At 54.0% G+C, this 25197-nt stretch overlaps 2 protein-coding genes across 2 annotated transcripts; one reads left to right on the forward strand and one right to left on the reverse strand.

Moving 5' to 3' along the window:
• The first annotated feature begins 4370 nt into the window (after nt 1–4370).
• On the forward strand, nt 4371–7535 carry Nccrp1 (NCCRP1, F-box associated domain containing). The gene is made up of 6 exons (XM_047527063.1): nt 4371–4806; nt 5283–5345; nt 5441–5492; nt 6009–6104; nt 6919–7057; nt 7162–7535. Exons 1-6 carry the CDS (start codon nt 4422–4424, stop codon nt 7300–7302), a joined length of 876 nt encoding a protein of 291 aa, XP_047383019.1. The 5' UTR covers nt 4371–4421; the 3' UTR covers nt 7303–7535.
• A 1177-nt stretch (nt 7536–8712) lies between these two features.
• Nucleotides 8713–9399, reverse strand: Sycn (syncollin). Its single transcript, XM_047527185.1, has one exon. It carries the CDS (start codon nt 9397–9399, stop codon nt 8713–8715), a length of 687 nt encoding a protein of 228 aa, XP_047383141.1.
• Between the last annotated feature and the right edge of the window lie 15798 nt (nt 9400–25197).

The following is a 25197-nucleotide window of genomic DNA, read 5'->3' on the forward strand; positions in this document are numbered from 1 at the left end:
AAGAGTGAGGCAGGGCGCATTTGAGAAGGGAGGCAGCGAGTCCCCAGAGGCAGAGGCGCCAGACACCGGGAGAGGCAGGAGGGCCTCCCTTGTGCCTCTGGAGAGAGCCACTCCCTGCCACGCCTCGAAGGGGCCTAAGGACAGGGAGCCGCCAGGGAGAAGGATGGTCCTGGGTGTCAGAGGCCACACGGGAACGTGGCCCTAACCTGAGCCTCCCTCCCTGGGTCACTGGTCCAGCTAAGAGCAGACTCTGGGGCCACACGCCACGTTTGGGTCCCAGCTCCACCGTTTCCTGGGCAAGTCAGTTCATCCTCTGGGCTCCGTTTCCACATCAGGTTTTTTGGTACCAAGGGGCGCTTAACCCCGGAGCCACATCCCCAGCCCTTTTCTTATATTTTATTAGAGACAGGGTCTCACTGAGTTGCTAAGAATGGCTCTGAACTTGTGATCCTCCTGCCTCAGCCTCCTGAGCCTCTGGGATTACAGGTGTGTGCCTAAGCTGGCCGTGGTGGCTCACACCTGTAATCCCAGCTGCTTGGGAGGCTGAGGCAGGAGGATCACAAGTTCGAAACCATCCTTAGCCCCAGGTAACTTAGCGAGGACCTGTCTCTAAATAAAATATACAAAAGGCTGGGGACGTGGCTCAGTGATTAGGGCCCCTGGGTTTAATCCCTGGTACCAAAAAAGAGAGAGAGAGAGCGAACTTTTTCACCACCCCAGAATGTTCCCCCTCATGCCTCTTTGCCATTAATCCTCCAGCCCCTGGCAACCACCAACCTGCTTTCTTGAATTCTAGATTAGCCTTGCATTTTCCAGAATTTTATATCAATGGAATCACACTTTGGGTGTCTTGTTTTGCCTGGCTTTTGTCACTCAATAATAATAGTTGCTCTTTGTTTGCCTAGTTAGTTCCTTTTTCTCGCTGAGTACTATTCCACTGGATGAACATACCACAGTGTCTTAGACAACTGGTACTGCAAAACCCAAACAAAACAAAAACTTGAGATCATCAACTTAACAAGAGGCAAGGTTTATTTGGGCCTGTGGTCTCAGAGGTTTACATCTTGATTGATTGGCTCCTTGGCTTTTGGGCCTGTGGTGAGGCGGCACATCATAGTGGGAGCGTGCGCAGAGCCAAGCTGCTCAATCTCCTTCAAGGGTCCCGCCCCCCAGACCAGAAGACCTCCCGCTAGGCCCCGCCTCTTAAAGGCTCCAGCACCTGCAGCAGCACCAACCTGCAGGCTCAGTCTTACCACATGGCCTTTGGGGGAGTCCCCACTGCGAACGTGGCACACACATGGCACACCGCCACTCCTGCTCACGGGCACGCTGGGGGCTGATGCCAGCAGCTCTGTGGGGCCACGTGCTTCCACTGTGGCTAAGCGCGAACGAGTGGGATCACTGGGTTGTGGGGCAAAAATACATTTGTTTTCCTAAGAAACTGAAAAATGCTGTTCCAAGTGGCCACAGCGTTGCCACACCGTTCACCGTCTCACGACGCGCGAGACGAGGCTCTGCGCTGGCACCTGTCAGGGCCGGGTCCCCACTGGGCCTTTGCTCATCTTCTGGGGAGGGACAGGAGGTTTGGGATCCCACGTTGGAATCCACCGACTTCCTGGGGTTCGAGCTGTTGATCCCTCAGATGCGAGTTTCTCAGAGCTTCCGGCCTGGGACTTGGGAATTGGCCTTCTGTTTGTTTGTTTTGTTTAAATGGACACACTTTACTTTACTCCTCTTTACGTGGTGCTGAGGATCGAACCCAGGGCCTCACGCGTGCCAGGCAAGTGCTCTTCCACTGAGCCAGGACCCCGCCCAGGAATTGGCCTTTTAAGTAAGCTCCCTGGGTGATGTGACTTGTCATAAGGTCTGGGAACCACTGAGTGTGGGGGCATTGGTGAGAGGGAGGGGCACTCCAGGTGGAAAGAATGTCACACGCAACAACCCTAGGATAAAGCCTGGCATGGTGGCTGTAATCCCAGTGACTCAGGAGGCTGAGGCAGGAGGATCACATGTTTGAGGCCAGCCTCAGCAAAGGGGTGAGACCCTGTCTCAAAAATAAAAACCAGCAAGGTAAAAAGGGCTGGGGGTGTGGTTGAGGGGTTACACCCCTGGATTGGATCCCCAGGACCAAAGAAACACACAGCCTGGGATGGGAGAGACCGGGTCATGGAGGAGGAACCAGAAATTCAGGGCCTTGAATGTCAACCAAAGAGCAGGAATTTCCTCCTCAGGGCACTGGGGAGCCAAGGAGGGTTTGCATGAGAGAGCAACTGGTTGGGTGTGGTTAGTAGGACCGCCTGACTATCCTGTGTGTGGTGGGGTGGGACAGGTGTGGTGACAGCCCAGAAGGAGCCGTCAAAGCCTGATGGGGGGGGGGGCGAGGTGGGCAGTGTCCCCTGGACTCTGGGTGCCCCTCCCTCACGGCCACTCCCTGCCCTGGATTCCGACTCCGCTTGGCAGCCCCTCCTGCCCCATGACAGGTCTGAGGCAGGCAGGTGGGCACCGGGACAGGTGTGGGCTGTGTGCCTTTGGTGGCCGGGAGTGCTTCTGGTCACAGGTGTGTCATGGGCTCTGCTGGTGTTTTTCTGGGGATCTGCTGGGGACTTCCGGGTGCCTCTCCCAGGGCCTGGTGACCTCCCAGCTCTTCCGGGCAGGTCCCTGCGCCTGTCTAGCCTCGAGTCCCTGATCTGTAAATGGAGCCACTGTTACTAGTTGCTGGCCCCGCAAGGCTGAGGTGAGGAGGGACGAGTTCAAGACAGACAGCAACGGCCCGTCAGCCCCCCTGCTTCTGGGTGAGCCAGTGTTTCTTCTCCCAGGGGCGGACTTGACTCAGTGTCCCTGTGCACCTCATCGGAGTCTCCAAGAGTGTGTCCAACTCACCATGCCCCAGCTGTGCAACCTCAGGGCGTAACTAAACCTCTCTGTGCCTCAGTTCCCTTGTCTGCGACGTGGGCATGCCGAGCGCGTGCAGAGACTGAGTTTCTCCACCCACAGGACCCGGAACAACGCCGGCAGCAGGCAGCCCTCAATTACATGAGCAGCGTCACTGGGGTGTCAGTGTCTGTCACAGTCCCAGTTCGAGGGTCTGTGTCTGGCGGCAATGAGGAGCAGGAAGTGTCCCAGAAAGCAGGAGGGAACCAGGCCCAGGAGGGTGGCCCCTATTTTCTCATCTGTAGAGTGAGGACGACAACAACAGCACCCGTCCCAGGATTGCTGCGGGGTGCTGGGTGCTGTGCGCTGGGTGTGGGTGCTGGGTGCTGGGTGCTGTGCGCTGGGTGTGGGTGCTGGGTGCTGGGTGCTGGGGATCCGCCCAGCACAATATAAGCTGCGGCACAGCGCGCCCGCTCCTCACCTTTGATGGGAGATGAAATGAGCTGGAATCCTCTAGAACAGCCCCTGGAGAGCAGAAAGCACGTGGGGACAACCGGTGCCCGTCCCCAGTGTGGGCAACCCTGCGCCTGACTCCCCTGGACCAGTGTGGGATGGGCAGAAGGCAGGAAGTGGCCCTGGGCACCTGGTCCTACAGGTTCCTCCGCGCCAGCCCCACCCCGGGCCCAACTCTCTGTGACCCCCAGGGAGGGGGCGGGACAGGCGCCAGCAGCCCAGCCCACCTGCTCCCTCTGTGACTCCCTGGCCCTCACCTTGCTGTCCAAGATGGAAAACGTCAGGGTCCCCAGGGCCAGGGCAAAGGAGGAAGGGACAGAGGTTGGGGCCCTCCCCACCCCCAGGGCCTCCGCAGAGAGAGGCAGAAGGCAGGGTCTTGGTAATTAGCCTCTTAACCCGCCAGGCCCCACTTAATGAGGCGGCCTCATCAGAGCGCCTGGCATTGGCTCAGGTGACACAACCCTCTCCAGGGCTAGTGCGGGTCCTCAGCTGGCCCCAGGAAACTGGGGCAGGGACACAGAAGGGCTGAGGCTGGACCCCGGGTCCCTGAGAGGAGGAGCTGAGGCTGGACCCCGGGTCCCATGGATGAGGAACTGAGGCTGGACTCAGGTCCCAGGGAAGAGGAGCTGAGGCTGGACCCCGGGTCCGAGGGAGGAGGAGCTGAGGCTGGACCCCGGGTCCGAGGGAGGAGGAGCTGAGGCTGGACCCCGGGTCCCATGGATGAGGAACTGAGGCTGGACCCAGGTCCCAGGGAAGAGGAGCTGAGGCTGGACCCCGGGTCCGAGGGAGGAGGAGCTGAGGCTGGACCCCGGGTCCGAGGGAGGAGGAGCTGAGGCTGGACCCCGGGTCCCATGGATGAGGAACTGAGGCTGGACCCGGGTCCCAGGGAGGAGGAACTGAGGCTGGACCCGGGTCCCAGGGAGGAGGAGCTGAGGCTGGACCCCGGGTCCGAGGGAGGAGGAGCTGAGGCTGGACCCGGGTCCCGGGGAGGAGGGCGGGATGGAGGACGGGCTCCCTGCCCCCACGCCCCCTCTTAAATGCCGCAGGCGCCCCGCCCTCCCGCCCCAGTTAACCCCGGGCCCCGCGGACCCCGGACAGTCGCAGCCCGAGCGATGGCGGAGGCGCGGGACCCAGACGCGCTCGGCGGCGGGATGGAGGCGGACGCGCCCGAGAGCTCCCCGGAGCTGCCGCCGTCCCCGCCGTCCCCGCCATCGCCGCCGCCGCCGCCGTCGCCAGCCGCCCCGGAGACCCCCGAGCTCCCGCAGCCCGAGCCGCCGTCGGAGGCGCACGCCCGGCAGCTGCTGCTGGATGAGTGGGGGCCGCTGGGCGGGGGCCTGGAGCTGCCCGCGCGCCTCACCTGGAAGCTGCTGCTGCTGCGGCGGCCGCTCTACCGCAACCTGCTGCGCTCGCCCAACCCCGAAGGTGCGGCGCTGAGCGGGACGCGGCACGAGGCCGGGCGCCACTCAGACCGTCTGTATCTCCATCTCGGTTTCCTCGTCGATCGTTTTCGCCTCTCTGGTTCTGCACCTTTCCGCATCCCTCTCGTTTCCTCTCCTGTCCTTGTGCCTTTTTCTCCCTGCGTCTCTCGGCATCTTCGTTTTACCTCTCTACGTCCGATCGTCCCCATCTCTACCCGCGTCTCTCCGTTTGTCGCACCCTCTGCCAGTTTCCTTCTCGGGGTTCCTCTCTTTCCCCCGCGGTTTCACCACGTCCCCCTCCACATACCGTCCCTCTCTGCCCCGGCGGTTCTCACCGCCTCTCCCAGGGCTCTGACTCACTCATCCCTGCCGGGCTGGTCTGGCCCGGCAGTTTCCTGCCCTTCCAGTGCAGCCCTGGGGCAGGGAGGGGCGAAGGTGCGGAGGGGCTGGCCCGAGGGTCCACTTCCTTGTGCGTTTCAGGCATCAACATTTACCAGCCAGCGCCCCCTACCGGTCCCACCTGGCAGCCCCTGGAGGCTCTAGGTAGGTGCTGGGAGCTGCGGCCAGGGAGGGTGGCCTCCCGGGGAGGGTGGGCCTCCCGAGGGAACCTTCTAACCCTTGCCTCTTCCTCCCGCCAGGCAATTTCCGCGGATGGCACATTAGAACAGAAAAGCTCCAGCAGGACCTCAGGTGAGCCGCAGGCTCTTGGGACCTGTTCTAGATTCCCTTCTACCTCGCTGTGCAGCCTGCCGAAACCGACTTGGCCTCTCTGGGCCTCCATTTCCTGCTCTGTCAACTGGGTTAGTCATAAGAGAGAACGCTTGCACAGGGGCCGGCTAGGTCTGGCCAGCACACAGTAGGTGTTCAGCACATTCCAGCTGTTCCCAACCTCTTTCCCTGGGATGGGAATAGTCACCGGAGGCCACACGTGTCCTCCATCATACCCATCCATGCTCTGTCCAGTGGACAAGAGGGTGTGATTTAGTGGCTTGGAGCCACACATGCCTGGATTGGATCCTGGCTCTGCCACTTCTTTGCTGCTTGACCTTGATCTTAGGCCTCAGTTTCCCTGACTGCAAGGAAGGGTTCCGTCAGCATGGACTTCAGGGGGCTGGGGGCAGGCTGGCAGGCGCCCTGCGATCAGGTCTCCTTCTCCCTCGGCCTGGGAGGCCCGGGGTCACAGCAGGTGCTGTCCCCCCTTTGCAGCTGGACGGTGAAGCAGCAGTGTGTGAACCTCCTGGCAGAGGGCCTGTGGGAGGAGCTGCTGGATGACGAGCAGCCGGATGTCACCGTCATGGACTGGTGCGTGCCCGTTGCCTGCGCGTGGTCATCCAGGGGCTCCCCAAACTCAGGCCTCCCCCTGCTTCCTCTGACACAGTTCCTCACCACACCCGGCCATGCCGCAGGCCGGGCGAGCCCCCCTCTCTGGCCCCTGTCCTCTGAGTCGTTCAGGTCTTAAAACGGGCCATACACTTTGATCTTCAGCTCTGCTGAAGCTGTTCCTTCTTGCATGAATGCTTGTCCCCCTGTTATTGTTTCTTTCTTTTTTTCTTTTTTGGTACTGGGAGTTGAACCCAGGGGTCCTCTACCACTGAGCTACATCTCCAGCCCTTTATTTTTTATTTTGAGGCAGGATGTCACTAAATTACTGAGGCTGGCCTCTAACTTGGAATCCTCCTGCCTCAGCCTCCCTAGTTGCTAGGATTACATGCATGCGCCACTATGCCCGGCTTCTGTTAGCCTTGAGATGGATTCCTCTTGACTGTAGGAGTCAGTTACACAGGCTCCAGAGGAAGCCCTCCCTGACCCCTACCCTCATGGCTCAGATGGGTTTGCTCCAGGGCCCCGGGTCACCCCAGACCATCCTGACCCCTCTGCCTGCGCCTCCCCTTCCCACCCTCTTCTACATGTCAATCAGTGCGGGGCCCACGTCTGCTTCCCACTGGATTCTGAAGCCCATGAGGACTGGGCGAGGGGGCATCTTGGTCCCTGCGGTGCCGCCAGCGCCATCCAGGCCGGGCCTGTGCAGACTGGGTGCCCGGAGCGGGTGTGGAACGGGAATGTGGTGCGGGTGGGTGGACGGTGGTGGCAGCCCCAGGCCTGACCCCGCCTCCAGGTATGAGGACAGCCGATTAGACCAGTGCGTCTACGAGCTGCACGTCTGGCTGCTGGCCGGGGACTGCCGCACGGTCATCGCGCAGCACCACGTGGCCCCGCGGAGCTCGGGGCGTGGCCCCCCTGGCCGCTGGATACAGGTGCGACAGCTGGCCCCGCCCGTCGCGACAGACGCTCCTTCCCCACGACCTCCCAGAGGGACGTGAGTTTCTAATCAGGACTTCTTCCCACCCCCGGGCCCCAGGTGTCCCACGTGTTCCGCCAGTACGGCCCCGGCGTGCGCTTCGTCCACTTCCTGCACAAGACCAAGAACCGCACGGAGCCCGGTGGGCTGCGTCGGACGAGGGTGACCGACTCCTCCGTGTCCGTGCAGCTCAGGGAGTGACAGGCTGACCCTGCGCCTGTCCTGCCTGACCCCGGAGCACCTCCGGACCTTCTGCCTGGCCCTTGACTTTGCCTGTGAAAGCTTCGCACACCCCTGAACGTCTGCCTCCCTGGCTCTCTGAGCTCCCCCAGGCGAGGCGGGAGCCACTCCTTGCCCATTCAGAGCTTGTCAGATAGTAGGTGCTCAATAAAGCTTCGCTGAGTGAATGAACACCGGTGCCCCGGATGCTGGGCGCTTCCCTGGCCTCTGCTCCCTAGAACTTGTCGGGGTTCATTTCTCATTTGCAAACCCTCCACCCTTGAGCCTTCAGCATCTCCATGACTCCTGCACTTTTTGCACGACCTTGACCTCTGTGGACTCCTCCCCAGTGTATGGCCACTGACATCCCTCCTGCAGCCTCTCCTGTGGCTCTTGACTCCCAGACACTCCCCAAGTCTCCCTCCTGCCCCCGCCATCCCAGTCACCATGCCCCAAGGCTGTCCACGTGCCCCTCCTCCCTCCATCCTTGTGGTTCTGCTCTAGTTCCCCCAAGGTCCCCAAACCCAGATACCCATCACGGGCACTTGTCCCTGGGATGGGGACACAGGTTGCAGCCTGAACAGAAATATCCAAATTTAAACCAAAGTGTCCTCCAGGTGTGGGGAGGGAGGGGGAGTAAAGTACTTAACGTTCCCTCCCCAGGCCGAGCCCTAGCAGATCACTCCCCTGCCCCTGGGTCAGGGCCCTGCTGTTCCAGGCACGTCCTGAGGGTCCAGAGCTACTTGAGAGGCCAGAACGGCTCAGGGAAGGATTCTGTACCCCATCGTGGGGAACATTTCAGTATGTGACAATGGCCAGCCATCCTTGGCATTCTCCTGACCCCCATGGTCCCCACAGTCCCACCCAGTCCTGCGCGGACGTGAGTCCCAAGCATGAGCAGATGGCAGACAGACCAGTTGACAAGGCTGTATTGCAGAGAGGGCAGGCGGGCGGCAGGAAGCCCGCTCCTCCGGCTCGGCCGTGCTGGTGGCGGGCTGCGGATGAGGGGCCCTCCAGGATCAGTAGCATCTGCAACATAATCAGAAATTGTCACCGGGGGCCCAGGGCCCTGGGTTCCAGCATGTGGCAGGGAACTGGGATGGGAGTCCAGGGCTCTAGTTTGGGCGCTGTCCTAGCCTGGGGGCCCTTGGGGCTCTTGGGGTGTGGGCAGCTGGGCTGAGCTAGGGGTGCCACAGCTGGTCCCAGCTTCCGGGAGCTTGGGTATAGGAGTCAGGGGGACTTGGGTCCCGGGCTTGGGGTAGGGACTCTGGGACTGACTTGAGGGTTGAGGCTGATCTGGGTTCAGGTGAGCACCCCGGGACTAGAAGGGGTGTCCTGAAACTGGACCTGGGGTCTTGAGGCCTGGGAGTCCCAGAGTGGCCGAGGGAGCTTTCAGAGGTGCCGATCGATCGCAGCAGGAGGCTGGCCTTGGGTCTGGGGGCTCTTGCCCCTCAGGCAGTCCTTCCTGGGGAGCACAGCTGGGGGCAAGCGGGCGATTCTGGAAGTGGGCGGGGCTGCTTCCCAGGACCAGTGGGGTGCGAGCCGGGAGCGCAGAGCCTGCGCGTGCGCCCAGGGCCGGGGCTGCCTGGGGGGCTGGGATGAGGAGTGGGCCGCGGGGGCCGGTCCTGCCTGACCGGGTGTCTGGATCCTGCACAGGCCTGGGGCTCGGGCGGCGGGCGGGCACCTGCAGTAGAGCGCGGAGATGGCGTTGGCCCAGTGCCCGAAGATGCCGCGGCGGAACTCCTCCAGGCGCGGGTAGGAGCCCGACGTGAACTTGCGCGTCTTGCCGGCCTTGCCCGCGCGGGACCACACGGTGAGCTCGCAGCGCGGGGCCACCACCAGCGAGGACGCCGTGTTGGCCCAGTTGGAGGGCAGGAAGGGCAGGTCGGCGCCCGGCTCCACCGAGAGCTCGGCGCCCTTGCAGCAGTTGTCGTAGTAGGGGTCGTTCTTGTCATAGAGCTTGGCGCACGTGCGAGTCCCGTCGTCGTGCTTGAGGTCGGCGGGCACCGGGCAGGCGCCCTGGGCACCCGGGAGGGCCACCAGGGCCAGGGCCAGCAGCAGCGAGGGCAGCAGGGACATGGTGACACCGCAGAGCTGGGCCCCCCCGGGCGCTTTTATGCAGTTGACCGTGGGAAGGGAGAAGGTGCAAGATAAGGACTTGGGAGGGAAGGAGGGGGCGCACTCCCCGGCAGCGGGAGTGCCTCCCTGGCCCAGGTCATGGGTGCAAGGTGGACCCAGCGTCTTTGCATAAAACCTCACACCTAGCATATGATGTGGTCAATGTCACCCTAAAGCCAGTGGACAGGACTTGAGATCATTTGCAACAGGTAGGGTGGCTTAGGGCGCCTACATGGAAGTAGGCAGAGTTCTTAAAAATCGACAAGCACCGGGCACAGTGGCACCCTGCCGCGGGAGGCTGAGGCAGGAGGATCGTGAGTTCAAAGCCAGCCTCAGCAAAAGTGGGGCGCTAAGCAGCTCAGTGAGACCTTGTCTCTAATAAAATACAAAATAGGGCTGGGGATGTGGCTCAGTGGTCAAGTGCCCCTGAGTTCAATCCTGGTACCCCTCCCCCACCACCAAAAAACATCCACAAGGCACAGAACAACCCTTACTAAATAAGGAGAGGCAGGCAGGGGGAAAGGAAGGATCCAACCCTTGGAAAAGGAGAACCTGGAGCTAAGGAAAGGGACTCTAGAGGAGAAGGAGGGGCAGAGGAAGAAGTCTCCCACCGACACAGGAAGATCATTCTAACCAAGACTGGAACCCAGAATCTGTGAAATAAATAGATCATTTGCATAATACTTCAAACCTTTGAAGACTACATAAAAAAGTTTGGGGAAATTTTTGCACATTCAGATAACAGAGTTGATAGTTATAATATGTAAAGAGTGCTTACAAATTGACAAGAAGAAATCAGCACACACCCAACACATGCATGTACTAAAGAACAGACCCAGGATGGGAAGAAGGGGAAAGAGCCTATCCCACCCTGTTTCCCAGGAGCCAGGAGACGCTGTGTGTGTGTGTGTGTGTGTGTGTGTGTGTGAGAGAGAGAGAGAGAGATGCTGGGACAAATCCCAAGGTCTCACATGTGTTAGGCAAGTGCTCTCCCACTGAGCTACCCAGCCCTACCAGGAGGCTCTCTTAATCAAGTCTGGAAATCTTGAATCTATGAAATAAATAGTGGCCCTGTCAAGCTGTATAAAACTGAGAAATTTAGCTGGGTGTGGTGGCATAGACTTGTAATCCCAGTTACTCAGAAGGCTGAGGCAGAAGGATTAAAATTTCAAGACCAGCCTGGGCAACTATAGTGAGAACCTGTCTCAAAAAATGAAAGGGTGGGCTGGGGACATAGCTCAGTTGGTAGAGTGCTTGCCTCACAAGCACAAGGCCCTGGGTTCAATCCCCAGCACTGCAAAAAAAATAAAATAAAAGGGCTAGTGGTGGAGCTCAGTGGTAGAGCGCTGCTGGATTCAGTCCCCTCCTGGATTCAGTCCCCTCCTGGATTCAGTCCCCGGCGCCAAAACAAAACAAAACAAACAACTAAAACCACTGATTAGACTTTTATAAAGCAAAACAAAACAAACACCCCAGATCCATCTGGGGAAAATGATCTCAGTTCATACTTTACACCACGAGCTCTTATCAGCCAAAGGAAAACTCAGGGCAGGTAGAAAGGGAGAGAGGCGCAGAGCCCAGGGCTGGACGGGGACGTGACCTGGAGCCCGAGCACAGCCTCCAGAGCTCCTGGCCTCCTGCCCGGTGAGCGCGGGGTCTGTGGCTCTGTGAGGGATCGCGAGTCGGAGCCTCAGTCTTCTCATCTGTAAGGTGGGTGCTGTTTCTCCCTAACCTCCTGATTTGTTGGAAGATGACCAGGGATGTGAGTTCAGAGAAAAGCCCGGGGACTTACATCCCAGCTCCTCCATGAGCCTGTGCACACGGCCACCCCAGGACCCCCTGGGAACCCCATCCTGTCTCCTCCAGAGTGCTGGTGCGGGAGTAAATGAGTTAATCCAGGTGACGGCGTGTGGAGAAGGGCCCGGCTGTGGCTGAGCACCCCGGAGCATTGGCCATCGCCATTACTATTAAGACCCTTAGCATGGAGCCCGGCACCCGGGAAGCGCTCAGCAGACATAAACTGTCACCGCGGCACAACAGCCACAACACTGTGCTGCTTTCCCTGGTCACTCAGTGAACCCTGCTCCCTACTGGTCCCCCTCAGGTGCTTGTCTCCCACCTTGGGTTGGGTAGTGCAGTGGTTAGGAACCGAGACTCTCTGCCACCTGCTTACTGAATGGGCAAGTGAACTGACCTCTCTGAGCTTCAGTTTCCTCCCACCTTCAGTGGATGATAGAGAGTATTTTCCACATAAAGCCAGGTATGCTAATGAGAAACATCACGAACGATCCGTGATTATTACTTATGGTGTAAATACTTAATGTATAAAATTGAATAAATACAAGAGAATAAATGTGAATATATGAAGCATGAAGGTGGGTGCCCGGCAGTGCCCGGTCACCAGGAGCTTCGCGACTGTTCTCGTGGTGATTCTGACAGCCTGGCCCACCCAGCACCTGCTCTGGATCCTTCTCTCTCCTTTCCTCCTGTGACCCCAGGAAATCTAATCTGCAGCCGCTCACTTCCCAGAGAGCCTCCTTGACCCCAAGATCGCAGAACCCCGCCTCCTGGCACTGCAACCAGACACATAAGGGTGGCACGGTCACCCGCAATTCCACCCACGGGGGTCCCAGGAGCCTCAGACACAAGGGTGGGGACACCCTGGGTGGGAGGCAGATCCAGGGACAGGAACATGGCCCACAGCACAAGCCAGTCTCACACAGAACCCGTGGAGACCGGGGTGTGATCACCAATCTGGCATTTGCACATACGGGTAGAGGACAGAGCAGCTCCTTCAGAGTCCCCTGAGTGCCACCAGTGTCACCAGCACTGATGGTTATGCATTGGCACTGGTGCATCCCTCCTCCTTTCTTCTCCCTCCCCACCCCGCCATGCTGGGGGTGCACCCAGGGTCCACGCACGCTAGGCTCTGCCAGGAGCTTCACCCCAGCCCCTTCCTGGTGACTTCGGAAGGTCTGCACGCTTGAGTGCAGACACATGCTTGACAGGCAGGCCTGGGGACACGGTCACAGTCGCCCTCACTGGAATGTGCGCACCACAGCAGAGTCGCACCACAAGCCCCCGACCTGGCCATCCAGCCCTCCCCCCGCGAAACCTCCCGCACACACCTCTGGCTGGCTCACCCAGGTGCACCGCGTCCAGGGCCAGAAATAATTTCCTCGGCTTCTTAACACAAATTGGGCAAATACTAGAAAAAAAAATCAACATCTCTTTATTACACAATTTTTTTTTCTTACACAGAAGAATGTCCTGCCCTTGGGGAACCCGTAAGCCCTTGAGAGAGTCAGACGGCAAATCAATAATCCCAACACCATGTGAAAACAGTTTGAACAGGGGTGCTGCAGAGGATTCTGGGAGTGCCGTGGGAAGAAAGGTTTTCTTTTTAATCTTCACGGCTATATTTTGATTCGTATAAGAAATCCTCTTTTCAGATCTCACAACCTTGATTCGACATTTTCCAGCAGACAATAAAAAGGAGATGGCCATAGACATGAAATTGCCACTGGAAGAAAGAAGGACGGGCCCGGGCTGTGGCTCAGGGGTACAGCGCTTGCCTGGCGTTCGATCCTCAGCACTGCACATAAAAAAATAAGTAAACAAATGTCCATTGACAACTGGGAAAAGAAAGGACGTGTTCATCTCCGTCGGGATGCACCCAGACACAAAGAACATCGGGGCGGCTTGCAATTCAACTGAAAATGCTAAGGGTGTTGCCCAGATACGGGACGATACTCAGGTCAGCACGTAGGTTCGAGTTGGGACATCAGAACTCATTACGATTGTGTAATGATATGTCACTGAACAGGATTATTTTTATGTACCATCACTCGTCACTAAACAATGGGGACACATTCCAAGAACTGTGTCGTGATTTTGTGGTGCAAACATAGCGTAGTTACACAAGGTAAAGTGACCACGATGTCACCAGGTGATATCATCTTAGGGGATCCACATCCTATATGCAGTCCTCCGTTGACGGAAATGTCACTATATGCGGAGCCTGGCTGTAATTCTTAAGGGATGATATGACCTCAAAGCAGCCATAAATATGTGGTTTGGAGGCAGTGGTTCTCAAAGTGTGCTGCCTGGATCCACAGCACCAGCATCTGCGAGGAACGTGCTAGAACATAAAATCCCAAGCCTCACTCCAGCCCTACTGAAGCAGGAACTGTAGGGTGGGACCCAGCAGTCACCTCCAGGTGACTCTGATGCCAGCTTAAGTTTGAGAACTCGTGGGTTAGGGCTTTGGCCCAAGGCTTCATACATCCCTGGTTGTATATCACATTTAGAATTTTCTGTATTGATAATGCCCGTTTGCTCAGCTCCTTTTTTTTTTTGCTCAGCTCCTTTAAAGGTATATTTTATATAATTTTCCTGATCACAAGACCTTAGCAATTAAAAGAAGAACATTTCTTGGGGGTGGGGGGTGGGTCTCAGACATCTTCATAAGACAGTGTCTGAAATCCAAATGCCTAGAATGAACTTGAACTTCTCAGATACAGACAACCCAGTCATCATCTAAGGTCAGCATGCGGTTCATACCCATTTTCTCAGACATACCTGCCCCAGGTAAGGTGTCTCTTCTGGAAGGTTCCCTGGGCCCCACGACCACCTTTGGGTCTAGGCCAGAGTTATGCATAAGGCGACCCACATTGCCCGGATCAGGGAGGGTCCTGCCAAGTGCTGATTCTGATCCATCTGGTCTGGGATGGAACTCGGTTCTGTTTCCTACACATTCCCAAATGACCCCAGGCTGCCCAGGGCCACTGTTTAAGTTCGTCTCCAGGCAGTTCTCGCTGAGACAGAGAAATAAAGCAAGAACACAGCCCACCCTGCAACCTGGGGCGGGAAGACAGAGCTGAGCAAGGCCAGGGGACCAAGGGAAGTGACTGAAATGTTGCTGTATGTGGAGCACGGCTGGAATTTTTAAGGGAACTCAGACGAAATCCAGAAGAAGCCTCAGAGGAAGCTGACCCGCCTCAGGGCGTCTTAGCTTGGGACCAGGAGCCCCTGCGGGCCGGGGAGGCGGAGTCCCTAAGCCAAGCGCGGAGAGGGGGCGGGGTTTCGCAGGTAGCAGGACCGGGAAACCAGGATCCCCGAGCGTGCGCGAGGTGGCGCCAACGCGCAGAAGCTGAGCAAGCTGGTTCTGGAATCCTGGACCCGGGTTCAAATCCCGACTCTGCCTCTTGCGTGCTGCGTGACCTTGGGCGGGTAACTTGAGCTCTCCACGCTTCAGTTTTCCCCATGTGCGAAGTGGGCGTGATACACTCAACAACTAGTTGCACCCTCTTGGAATTTGGAGATCCGTAGGGAAGTTGACAGTTGTTTTATTTTGGTCGTAGGTACATTCTCTCTCTCTCTCTCTTTTTTTTTTTTTTTCTTTATCAATGTTGAGTTACAAAAGCAAAACCTTTAATAGTCTTTTCAAATGACCAACAATGACCCATCAGTGACCTAGTGGATCCTCTGTGTTACGTATTTGGGGTCTCCCTCTTTAATCTGTTCTTATTTCAATAACGACAATGACAACATTTGTTTCCTTTGTGCTTTTGGCTTTTATTTCTTTTATTCTGTTTTCTTTGAGTCTATTGTGCTGTTATTTTCCTGACTTTTGAGATTGATGTTCGACGTGCTTGTTTCAGTCTTTTTTCTTTCCCGGCATTTGTATTTAAGGCTTTACATGTTCTGTGTAGGATCCCTGTGTGACTTCCCAGTGACAAAAAGCATAGTGTGCTGAGACTGTTCCAGGCACCCGGGAAGGGATCAGCAGTTTGCTAATGAAGTTGTTGGTTTGGATTATTGTTGTTGTTGTTGTTACTGGGACTGAGGATTGAACCCAAGGACTCTTTACCACTGAGCCACATCCTCAGCCCTTTTTGATTTTTATTTAGAGACAGGGTCTCACTGAGTTGCTTAGAGTCTCACTAAGTTGCTGAGGCTGGCTTTGAACTTGAGATCCTTCTGCCTCAGCCTCCTGAGCCGCTGGGGTTACAGACGTGTGCCACTGTGCCCAGCAGGATTATTATTATTAATTAGGGACCTTGAAGACAGAGAAAGGTCAGGGGAAGAGGCCTGGATCAGCTAGCATAACAAATGATTGCAAACTTAGTGGCTTAAAATGATCATTTATTCTTGCAGTTCTGGGCATCAGAAATTCAAAACGGTCTCACTGGGCTAAAGTGACGGTGCTGGTGGGACTGGTCCCTCCTGGAGCCTCTGGGTGAGGGGGAGGCCTTTTCCTTGGGGTTTCCAGCTTCTGGAGGGCACCTTCTTTCCTTGACTTGTGGTACCTTCCTCCACATCAAAGCCAGTAGTGTCCTCAAATCCCTTTCTAAGCCCTCCTCTTCTGCCTCTCTCCACGACCTTAATGGATCCACGTGATTGCTCTGGACTCACCTGTATAGTGCAGGGTAATTTCCATAGCATAGTGTCCCTTGTCCTGGTTTGAATAAGTGTCCCCTGGAAGTCTGTGTATTAAAGGCTTGGTCACCAGTCGTTGGTGCTGTTGAGAGGTGGTGGAACCTTGAAGACCTGGAGCCCGGTTGGAGGTCTTGGTCACACGGGGCTACTGGGGCCCTGGTCCCGCCTCTCTCTCTCTCTCTCTAGCTCCTGGAGGCCATTAGGTGATCAGCTTCACCTCCTCACGGGCTCCCTCCATGCTGTGCTGTGCTGTCACAGGCCCCAACAACCACCCACTGACCATGGGCTGAATCCTCCAAGACTGTGAGCCCAAATCACCCTGTTCTCTGAGTGGATCATCTAAGGCACAACCATAATGGAAAGTGGATCAACACACCCCTTATCTGAGGGCGCTATTGATACCGCCGTTTACCGGTGACGAGTTCTGCTCCCTTTAATGTTGAAGTTTGAACACTAGAGAAGCACGCCCAGCCGAGCAAATTAAGCAGGTTTTATTTAAAAGTAGTAATACAGACTTCTCCCGGGAGGAGAAGGGGGCCGTGGCTGATGTTCTAGAGCCCCAAGAAGTGAGTGCACCCTCCATCTTTTATAGGTTAAGGTCTCTTCTGTTCTCCAGTTCTCTCCCCCCTTGTCTCTCCTTCCTGCCTACATGACTAGGCCTGGTTTTGCAGGTGGGATGCACAGGGGGAGAGTCAATGTGATTCAGCCAGGTAAGGGCCCAGGGGACATTAATTAGCAGCTCCTTGCCTGTAGTCCTAACAAGCAGGTAAATCTGGTAATCAATGGGCTCCGGAGATCCTTGACATTCCATTCTCCCAGGGGCAGTCTCTAGCTTCCAGAGGCAGATGGCTTTCTCCATTTCCTCGATTTGACCCGATCCCCTATTTCTACACTAACTGCCTGTCCCCAGTTCTGGTTTCAATATGTTTCAAGACGCCTACTGGGCGTCTGAAACCATGGATGGTACCAAATTCTCTGTATGCTAGTTATTTCCCTACACATACCAACCTAGGATAAAATTCAATGACATTTCCATCCTAACTAAGCACTTATCATGCACTGGTGGCTGTAATTTTTGCAGTTTCAGGTGCCACGGAAGAACCAGCATGAATTTCTTTTCCTTCCTTACAACTTCACAGATAGAAGATTGGGTTTTAGCAGCTCTTAGCAACCTCAGCATAGAATTTTTTTCCTTTGCTTACGTCAAGAACATTCACCTTTTCACTTAAAGGAAACACTTTATGGCTTCTCTTTGACATATGTGAATTGCTGCCATCATTACTTTTGTGATTTGGGGACATTATTAAGAAAAATAGATGTCTCTTGAGCACAAACACTGCAATACTATGACAGTTAATCTGATATCCAAGAGAGCAACTAAGTGATTAACGGGTAGGTAGCATATACATTGTGGATACTCTGGACAAAGGGATGATTCGTGTCCCAGGCTGGAGGGAGAAGGAGTGCACAAGGTTACATCCTGCTACTCAGAACAGTGTGTGCTTAGAGACGTAAGAATGGTTTATTTCTGGAATTTTCCATTTAATATTCTCAGACCCCAGTTGACTGTGAGTAACTGAGACCAGGGGAAGTGAAACCATGGATGGAGGACTGTTGCCTTGTAAGTCAGCTGATTAGTAACTCAGTTCCATCATGGCCTCTACTTCCTCCTTGCTGTCTAACACAACATAATCACAGTTCTGGGGACAGCTCTAGGGGCCATGATTCTGCCCACAGGGAAGTATTTGGTTTTATTGCAAATGAGGAATATTCTTCTTTTTCATATCAAGAGCGATAACTGCCTAGGCCGTTTGGGGCTTCCCAGTGTCAGAGCCCAGGCTTCCTCAGTCTTGTTCCTCCATCATCAATAAGTGGCTTCCTCTTCATGGTCCTAGGTGACTGCTTGGGCTCCATCCTTCACAGCTGCATCCCAACCAACTTGTGGAAGAAGAGAAGGAGGGAGAGAGATGAGGGGGGTGCTCATCCCGGAAGTGAAATACATGACATGCTTGTCTACGTCTTGCTGTCAGAGCTGAGTCTGCACTCGGGTTACCCTTGGCCTGGTCCACGATCAAGTTCCCTGATACTGAAGACAGACAGACATTGAGGACTTGTCTCAAAGTTCAGGTAAGAGACAGGTTGGGGGGATGACAGAGAGTCAGACAGGGCACAGGTCCCCAGGAAAAAAAGGGGAAGCAGGAGAGGAGGGAAACAGTAGTAGCTGATGGTCTCCAAAGATAGCCAGGGCCTAATCCTGGAACCTGCACACATGCCCTTATTTGGCAGAAAGGACTTTGCAGATGTGCCTGAGTTAAGGGTCTTGCAAGGAGGAGAGTGTCCTGGATTATCTGCGTGAATCGCAAACGGAATCACAAGTATCCCTCTAAGAAGGAGGGGCAGGGCTGGCACTTGTAATCTCAGCGACTCTGGAGACCGAGGCAGGAGGATTGCAAGTTCAAAGCCAGCCTCAGCAGCTGAGCAAGACCCTAAGCAACTCCGCGAGACCCTGTCTCTAAATAAAATATCTAAAAGGACTGGAGATGCGGCTCAGTGGTTAAGCGCCCCTGGGTTCAATATCCCTCATGCCAAAAAAAAAAAAAAGAGGGAGGTGCGGGGAAGATCGCCTGCTGAGTGGAAGGCTCAGGGCCCACCAGCGAGGAACGCAGGCGGCCACTATGAACTAGAGAAGGCCAGGCCTCGGAGCCTCCTCTGAGGCCTCTGTAGGAAATGCCCCGCCGACACCTTCTTTCAGTCCCTTGGGATCCACTGCAGACTTCCGGTGGCCGGCACTGTAAAGAATTCATCTGTGTCACTGTGAGCCACTGTGTTCGTGCTACTTTGTCACAGCACTGTAGGAAACAAGTACAGTGACTTTGTCCTGAAATGTCCCACATTCCCCAGGAGATATAACTAGGGAGGTGACTCTCTGAGAAACCGGGTCGGCTGAAGTCTTGCAGGGAAGTAAAAGAGTTGGCGGCGGGCAGGGAGGTGGAAGCCAGGGGTGGATTCGAGGAACAGTGTTAGTTCATTCAAAAGAGTAGCGAGGAAGGCGGGTGTGACTCCGTGGTAGACGCTTGCCTGGCACACACGGGCCTAGGCTCCATATCCAGTGCTGCTGCTCCCACACGGAACAGTGGTAGCAGCTCCCGGTGTGTGAACTGTGCTCTGTGCTGGGCTCTGCTAACAGTGAACACGCACGAGCTTTACCTTCACAGGCACTCAACGGAGCCGTGAGAATGAGTCTATTGGTCAGGGCAGGTTGTGATCTGCTGCTGAAACAAATAACTGCAACACTCAGCAGCTCATGCCTGTTGCCATGGCTTGGATAAGTGTCCCCTAAAGGCCCACGTGTTAAAGGCTTGGTTCCCAGCCCATGGAGTTATTGGAAGGGGGTAGAACCTTTAAGAGAGGGAGCTTAGTTGGAGAAAGTTAGGTCACTGGGGGTGTGTCCTTGAAGGGGATTGTGGGACATCAATCTCTTCCTTTCCCTTTACTTCCTGGCCACCATGAGGTGAGTATCTTCCTTCATATGCTCCCTGCAGTGATGTGCTGCCTTGCAATCAGCCCCAAAGCAATGAGACCAATGGCTATGACCTGGAACCTCTAAAACTGTGAACCAAAATAAACCTTTCCTCTTTCTAAGTCAACTCCCCCAGGTATTTTGTTACAGTAACAGCAAACACACCACAAAGGTTTATTTTTTCTCACACTGTATGCCCATCACAGGTCAACTTGGGGGTCTGTTGCCTTTGCCCTCACCTAGGTTGACAGAGCAGCCCATACCTGAATAATTGCCAGTCTCAAGTCATAGGGAAGAGCAGGTGAGGCGTACCTTGTCCTTAAAGCTTCAGCCCAGACATGACACATGTCACTCCATTCACTTTTTGGACAAGTGATTTACGAAGTAGATAAGAAACACTGCCCTTCTGGAGATTACATTCCAGTAGAATGAGGTAAGCAATGAACAACCTAAAATGCATGACAGCCTCCTCTCCCCGCAGGCAGGCTCCGAGGTAGGCGCTTCTCAGACTCACCGCACACCTGAGGGTGGTGTGTGCGAATCCCAGCCTGGGTCTGGGTTGGGGCTGAGGTTCTGCATTTCTTCCATCTCCCCTGTGCGATCCTGTTACCCCCGGGGAAGACCCAGATGGAGCAGGGAGCTCTTAGACCCCAGCGAGCTTTTACAGGGCTCCTGGAGGTGGGTCTCTGGGGAGAAGGCCACCTGCCTTCCAGGACAGGTAGCCTGAGAGCCCTGTGAGGACAGGACTGGGTCTGTGGGGTTTGTCACTCTATGCCAGGTGGTGGGCTCAGAGGTGCTCAGGCAGCCGAAGTTGCTAGGAAGGAAACAACAGCCAAGGGAACAGCTGGACCCACCCACAAAGGCTCGCCAGGCTGCCCTGCAGCTGTCTGATCTTTCTAGAAAAGCCAGGTAATTTGACTTTTTATAGGATACTTCCAACTTTGCGTCCTTGGCCTCCAGTTAGTTTTTATCCGTGTGCCGGAAGCACTACAAATCCTTGAGCCAGGCTCAGCTCAGTCACCTCTGACTGGTACCCACTGGGTACCAGTCGCAGGAACACCGCGCAGGCAGCCCTGGGTGCTACGGGCTGTTCTAGACTCGACAGGCTTCCGCCGCCAGAATCCTGCCTGGCAGGAGTGGCAGGAGAGCCCTGTGCCCACACTTGCTTTCCATGCGAGGGATGTGGAATTCCACGCCGAGCGGTGACTTGCCCAAGGTCCAGAGAGGAGAGGTGGCGCTGGCTGGCTGCGCACACCACCCGCGCCCGCGGCAGACGCGAGCCAGTAGCCCAGCAGCAGAGCAGCCAGGGCTCCCGCTGGCCCACACCGCCGTCCCTGCCGTGTCCCCGAGCGGGAAGGCGGTCGCCCCAGCCCTGCTCTCGTCTGCCCCTGAGTCCAAGGGCTGGGGTGGCGGCTGAGCTCGTTGAGATGGCAGCCTGGCGGCCCGTCCTGACCTCAGCTCCTGTCCTGGGTATTTCATTTCCTAACAGTCTTGTTAGAATTTTATTAAAAAGAGTTGAAATGGAACTTCATAGTTTTTAATATGATAAACCATTCGTGGCCAAAACTTTAAAATATAATAGATGGTTTTGTCGACCCCCTTGCCCTTCTCAGGGGCCTCCTCCCTTCTGTCACCCTTGCGGTCCCCTCCCAGTGCCCAGCAGGGACCTGGGACGCTAGGTGGCAAACACTCGGCCATTATTTGTTGAGTAGCAAGTTATTAAAAAAGTGTTAAAAACAAATGGTCGTTGGATTTACAGGGACGGCAGTTCACTCAGATGAGGACGGTGTCCAGGGGTCGCCCTCCTGTCAGGTTGCCGAGCCTTTGAGGTGAGCATTTTGCGTCTGGATTTTGAATTTTTTAGGAACAGGATCACATGCACATTATGAAAAAAAAAAAACTTAAACTTTTTCAGGTGTATTCTTTTTTTTAAAATATTTGTTTAGCTTCAATAAACCTTTATTTTATTCTTTTATTTCTATGTGGTGCTGCGAATCGAACCCAGTGCCTCACACGTGCTAGGCAAGCGCTCCACCACTGAGCCACGACTCCGAACCCCATGTGTGTTCTTTAGGATACAATTTTTTTAAAAAAACTTTATTTTGAAATAGTGCATATGGAAAAAATTAGCTTATGGGAGTAAAGATCATGTCCCCCGTTGCTTTTTAACTGTTATTCAGAAAGACAGCCAGAGACTGACTACCCAGCCTCCTGTGTGTACAGAAAGGGGCTCCTATGGATATTTTTGTATGTGAGCAAGCATATGAACTTTTATAAATATTGTTTCTAGCACAAAAGAAAGTAAAAAAAAAAATGCATGACATGAGTGGATGCCACCAAACCATATATATATGCTATGGGGACAAGTAAAGCAGGGAGGAGGACAAAGTGGGGCAGGTGCCTTTTGAATGGAGTGGTCAGAGAAGCCTTCTGAAGAAACACTTGAACAAAGACTCAAGGAGAAGAAGAAGGGAGCCATGGTGGTATTGGAGGGAAAGCATCCCCAGCAGTGGGAACAGAGGGAACAGCCAATGCAAAGGAATATTTGAGGAACGGCAAGGAGTTTGTGTAGTCCGAGTGGAGGGGTGGGTGCAGAGTCAGAGGAGATGAGGTCAGAGAGGCTGAAGAGGCAGATCATGGGGGGACTTTTATAAGGTTTTTGTCACTATGCACAAACTGGACGACATGAGTCATTGATGGGACTCACCCCAAGTGAGATGGAGCCATGGGACAGCACACTTCCCTGAATCCCCACTCTGAGAAATGGGCCAATTGGGTCATATTGGGTCCCTTGCCAGTGGCTGTTTAGGTCAGGACATGTGACACAGTTTGGCCAATGTCACAATCATTCACTCCTCCAAGCTCAGTGGGCACGTCATCACCAGGCGGTGTTCTGGGTGCTGGAGACACAGAGGACAGAACCAGCAAGAACCCGTGCCCCAGGGAGAGGGAGACGGGCAGTAAAGCGCGGACTCAGCAGTCATGGCTTGCTAGGAGGTGGCGCCCGCCGAGAGAAGAGCCATCCGGCGGGGACCGGCGGGAGCCATGCCGACTGTGTCCCTGCCTTGCAAAAATTATTTTTCTTCTCTTTTTCCTTTTTTTTTTTTTTTGGCACCAGGGATTGAACCCAGGGACACTTAACCACTGAGCCACATCCTCAGCCCTTTTTATTTTTTATTTTGAGACCGAGTCTTGCTAAGTTGCTTAGGGCCTCCTTAAGTGGCTGAGGCTGGCTTTGAACTTGCCATCCTCCTGCCTCAGCCTCCGGGGCCTCTGCAATTACAGGCGAGCGCCACTGGACTTGGGAGTTTTGATGAGATGTTAGCGTAGGCTCAAAGGGAAGTCTGCTAAGACACTGTTGGGGAAGCTTCCCCCTAATGACAAGACACACAGTAAATTGCTATCGCTTTTCTTCTTTTGGACCTTGCCACGAGAATGGAATGCCTGTAGCTTGTGACTGCCAGGAACTCTAACCTGAGGATGTGGAGATGTCAAGGCTGAAGATGGGAAGAATCTCTATTACTGATAACATCAGTGTGATTTCTGAATTAACCAACCCTGGTTTATCTTAACCTCAGACTTCCTGTTATGTGAGATTACAAATTCCTGCCTGTTGAAAGAGTTGGGGTTCTCTGTTATTTAAGAAAAAATACTGTCCAAATCTTCAACTTATTGGCTTAGGATCAGACTTCCTTAACAGGACTCCCATAGCACAAGAAATAAAAGCAAGAATCAATAACTGGGATAGATTCAAACTAAAAAGCTTTCTCTCAGCAAAGGAAACTATCAGCAATGTGAAGAGAGAGCCTACAGAGTGGGAGAAAATCTTTGCCACTCATACTTCAGATAGAGCACTAATTTCCAGAATATATAAAGAACTCAAAAAACTCTACACCAAGAATACAAATAACCCAATCAACAAATGGGCTAAGGATATGAATAGACACTTCACAGAAGATCTATAAGCAATCAACAAACATGAAAAAATGTTCACCATCTTTAGTAATAAGAGAAATGCAAATCAAAACTACACTAAGATTCCATCTCACTCCAATTAGAATGGCGATTATCAAGAATACAAGCAACAATAGGTATTGTTGAGGATGTGGGGAAAAAGGTACACTCATACACTGCTGGTGGGGATGCAAATTAGTGCAGCCACTCTGGAAAGCAGTGTGGAGATTCCTTAGAAAACTTGGAATGGACCCACCATTTGACCCAGCTATCCCACTCCTTGGCCTATACCCAAAGTACTTAAAATCAGCATACTACAGAGATATAGCCACATCAATGTTCATAGCTGCTCAGTTCACAATAGCCAGACTGTGGAACCAACCTAGATGTCCTTCAATTGATGAATGGATAAAGAAACTGTGGCATATATATACAATGGAATATTACTCAACTATAAAGAATGATAAAATTATGGCATTTGCAGGCAAATGGATGAAATTGGAGAATATCATGTTAAGTGAGATAAGCCAATCTCAAAAATCCAAAAGACGAATGATCTCACTGATAAGCGGATGATGACACATAATGGGGGGTAGGAGGAGGGCAAGAATGGAGGAAGGAGGACTGTACAGAGGGAAAAGAGGTGTGAGGGGTGGGGGGGAAGGAAAAAAATAACGGAATGAATCAAACATGTAAATGTATGAATATGCAAATGTATGCTGTTACTCCATGTACAAACAGAAACAACGTGTATCCCATTTGTTTACAATAAAAATAAACTTAAAAAAAAGAAAAAATCCTGATGAATATATTTATATTTCATAAGGCAAGAGAATGGCTCTAGTTGTTCATATGTAATGTTACATATCATTTAAAAAAAAGAAGAAGAAAACAACCTACCAGAACTGAAGAGGTTAACAGGCATCCATCAAAGACCCACCCCGGGATCAGAGAAGCCACTCGCAGGTGGTGGTCTTCAGAGCCATGGAGAACAGCCCAGGGCTCAGCCCTCCTTTCTAGGGCTTTCCATTGGTCAATCCTTTCCAAGGATCGTTGTTCAGAACAGGGCGAGGGGACCGGTCCACTCTGAGTAGGAACTCGAGACAGCTCCTATTGTGCGAGAACCAAGCATCTCCTTGAAACCAGAATTGGAGGGATGAGGGGCTGGGGTGGTGGCTCAGAGGTAGAGCGCTTGCCTGGCCTGCGTGAGGCCTGGGTTCCGTCCACTGGAGCACCAGAACAAAAACAAAAAACCCACACAAAAAACAAAACTGCAATACCATCCTGTCAAGAAAAAATGAAACATTTAAGTGAATCATTAAAAAAAAATGACTAGGACTTATATTCTAAAGATGACAAAATTCTGATGAAAGACATCAAAGGAGACTTAAAAAGAGAGAGAGAGAGAGGGAGAGAGAGAGACTGTGTTCGTGGCTAGGAAGACTCGATAGAGAATAGATGCCGATTCTGCCCATATTGATAGGCAGGTTTAACGTGATTCCTATCCAAACACAGGCAGGGTTCTTGTAGATTTTTCTAAAATTTACTGGAGAGCTAAAGGAACTAGCACAGCTACCATTCTGAAGAAGAATAAAGTGAGAGGAACGAGCCTACGTGACTTCAGGTCTTAGTGTTCACGACGGTAATAAGGACAGCGAGGTGCCGGTGCAGAGCAAGGCGGAGGGAGCAGCGGTTCACCAGGGAGCCCAGGCCCCAGTAGTGGGTCTTGAACCCAGGGTCTTGTGCACACTACTCAAACACTCTACCACTGAGTTGCACCCCCAGGACCTTTTACCTTTGGGACCAGGGATTGAACCCAGGGGTGCTCAACCACTGAGCCACAC

The sequence above is a fragment of the Sciurus carolinensis genome, chromosome 16 (genome assembly GCF_902686445.1).
Source record: "Sciurus carolinensis chromosome 16, mSciCar1.2, whole genome shotgun sequence".
NCBI lineage: Eukaryota > Metazoa > Chordata > Mammalia > Rodentia > Sciuridae > Sciurus > Sciurus carolinensis.